Consider the following 2,957-nt stretch of genomic DNA (forward strand, 5'->3'; position numbering starts at 1 on the left):
ATGCCCTATGAAGTCACATTTGAAACCCACTTGTGTGAATTTTAAGTGGCATTACTTCCATTACCATAACCTAAAGTTAAGTGATCAATAAATTTAGCTCACAGGAGTGGGCACAGAGAAAGTTCCAGACTCAGTGTGGAATGCAGAGCCATTAATGATGCCCAGATTCAGTGGCACTAATGGCAAGTTGAATTAAAGGTGTGTCAGGTTATCAGTTAATTGTTTCTTTATTGTTTATCAATTAATTTTATTTTATTTTTTAATTTGCCTTCTGAACACTTATGCTTAATTTTCAGATTTTTAAAATCCAAGGCCTTGCAAAGGGGTGGTTATTTAAGCATGCCTATTTCCCTTGCATGGCTAAAGAAATTTTCTGGGGTGTTTAAAATTTGCCAAGTTTTGTCTTTCATCCTGTATTCTTCGTTCTTTGCTTCACAGCCCTGCTAGCTAAGATTAAGGTGTTCAGAGTTCCTGATTTACCTTTGACTCAGTGCCAGCGCTGCTGAGAGCACTTGGCCGCTCAACATCAAGTGTATGTGTTTTGGAAAAAAAAAAAAAAAGCAGCAATTGAGTAATTTTTCCACCCATCACAATAGTCAGATGGGCTTTCCCCTCCTCCTCATGTGATGCCTGGATATAATTTCATTTAGAGCAATTTAAGAAAGCAGACGTTTGCAGATTAAACTTGTGAAAAGGAGATGTAAAACATAAAGTGGAGGCTGCGCTGGTGGGAAGGCTGAAATTGCTTCCCGGCTCGCTATTTCGTGCGACTTGTGCCGGCGGGAACGGGCCGGGCAGGACGCGGGTCCCCGCTGGCCGTCCTGCTCCGCGGTCCTGCCCGCTGCCTCTGCGCTGCCCCGCGGAGGGAGCGGAGGGAGCGGAGGGAGCGGAAAGAGAGGAGGGAGCCCGGCGGGGAGCGGCGGGAGCGGCGGGCGCGGGCGGCTCCGCTGCCGCGGGACACGGGAGCGCCGCGCTCCGCCCGGGGCAGGCGCTGTGCCCGGCGATGACCGGCCCCGCTGCTTCCCTTCTCCCCAGGTGCGGCGAGGGAGATGCGGCGCTGAGACCGAGGAGCGGGCTCGGCCCGGGCTCCGCTGCGGGGCCGGCGGGCGCGTCCTGAGCTCGGAGCGCTCTGGATGAACGCGGCGGCGGCGGCGAAGGTCGGCGGCGAGTTGGAAAGAACATGAATACCTCGGTTCTCGCCCCCCTGGGAAATATTTCCGGTCACCTGAATTTTTCGGAGATGAACTCGCAGATCTTGCAGTTTGAGGACGAAGATTGCCATGTGCCTTTGGCCATGGTCTTCACTTTGGCCTTGGCTTATGGGACTGTGATAATTCTGGGGGTCTCTGGGAATCTGGCCTTGATTGTCATTATTTTAAAACAAAAGGAGATGCGCAATGTTACCAACATCCTCATTGTCAACCTGTCGTTTTCTGATCTCCTAGTGACCATCATGTGTCTTCCCTTTACCTTTGTGTACACTTTAATGGACCACTGGATTTTTGGGGAGGCCATGTGCAAGCTGAACCCTTTTGTGCAATGTGCCTCCATCACCGTCTCGGTCTTTTCTTTAGTCCTCATTGCCATTGAGCGCCATCAGCTGATCATCAATCCCCGCGGCTGGAGGCCCAACAACAGACATGCCTACATGGGGATTGCTGCCATATGGATTTTAGCCACAGCTTCGTCCTTGCCTTTCCTGATCTACCACGTGTTGACAGATGAGCCCTTCAGAAATGTAACATTTGATGAATATAAGGACAAATATGTGTGCTTGGACCTGTTCCCCTGGGACACTGCCAGGCTTTCTTATACCACAACGCTTTTGGTGATTCAGTACTTTGGACCACTTTGTTTTATATTTATTTGCTACCTGAAGGTAAGATAGAATGCACTTGCAATATGTACTTCATTCTACCTGATGCTTGTTTATTCTTGCAAAGATGACAGTGGTAGGTTAATTTATCCCATGTGTTTCTCTTTGTTGAATTTCCTGCAGATATACATACGGTTAAAAAAAAGGAACAACATGATGGACAAGATGAGAGACAGTAAGTACAGATCCTCTGAAACCAAAAGGATCAACATCATGCTGATATCAATAGTGGTCGCATTTGCAGTTTGCTGGCTGCCTCTCACCATCTTCAATATCGTGTTTGATTGGAATCATGAAATTCTGCCTGTTGCTACCTGCAGCCACAACCTGTTGTTCCTGATTTGCCACCTCACTGCCATGATCTCCACCTGTGTGAATCCCATCTTCTACGGGTTTCTCAATAAGAACTTCCAAAGGGACCTGCAGTTTTTTTTTCATTTTTGTCACTTCCACTCCCGTGAGGAGGATTATGAGACTATAGCCATGTCCACCATGCACACTGATGTTTCAAAAACCTCTTTAAGGCAGGCAAGCCCCATCACATTTAAAAAAATAAATAGTGATGACGATGAAAAAATATAAAAAATAAAAATTCTACACCAAACTGCAAGAAGTGTGAGTGCAGGTGAAGTGTGTCCAAGGACAAGCACAATTACATAACAAGAACAAAAAGAGTAATGTTTTTCTTTCTTTTCCAAGGAACTTTGATTGTTGTCACTTTGAAATTATGCGCTGTGAATTTTGCCCCTTTTACAGCTTTAATGTTCACAGAAGTTATATCTGAATTTCATTTTAAGACATAGTCAGACCTGCTACTACCTATGGTTTTCATCAGCTGTTTTTGTTCTGTTTTCTTTGTACAGTTCTGTGCTTCAGCACAAATGTTTACTTATTGATTTTTTTTCAAAGAAGTAGTTTTGAGGAGTGTCCATTTAAGACCATTAGAAACAATATGAACCACAGGGGCACTGTCATTACAGACAATATCCACCAAAGAATAAAATTAGGAAATTCTGATTTGAAGGGGACTTTTTTTTTTAAATTAATCTTTGATCAACATTAAAATCCTGTAAAATCAGTG

At 45.2% G+C, this 2,957-nt stretch overlaps 1 protein-coding gene across 1 annotated transcript; it reads left to right on the forward strand.

Moving 5' to 3' along the window:
- The first annotated feature begins 1,180 nt into the window (after positions 1 to 1,180).
- On the forward strand, positions 1,181 to 2,458 carry NPY1R (neuropeptide Y receptor Y1). Its single transcript, XM_030947812.1, has 2 exons — positions 1,181 to 1,879; positions 2,000 to 2,458. Exons 1-2 carry the CDS (start codon positions 1,181 to 1,183, stop codon positions 2,456 to 2,458), a joined length of 1,158 nt encoding a protein of 385 aa, XP_030803672.1.
- The last annotated feature ends 499 nt before the right edge of the window (positions 2,459 to 2,957 follow it).

The sequence above is a fragment of the Camarhynchus parvulus genome, chromosome 4 (genome assembly GCF_901933205.1).
Source record: "Camarhynchus parvulus chromosome 4, STF_HiC, whole genome shotgun sequence".
Taxonomy (NCBI): Eukaryota; Metazoa; Chordata; class Aves; order Passeriformes; family Thraupidae; genus Camarhynchus; species Camarhynchus parvulus.

Excerpts from the sequence above, each read along its gene's own strand:
- NPY1R (XM_030947812.1), top strand. The coding sequence starts at position 1,181 with ATGAATACCTCGGTTCTCGCCCCCCTGGGAAATATTTCCGGTCACCTG. Across the intron at positions 1,880-1,999 it reads TATTTATTTGCTACCTGAAG|ATATACATACGGTTAAAAAA; the intron begins GTAAGATAGAAT and ends AATTTCCTGCAG.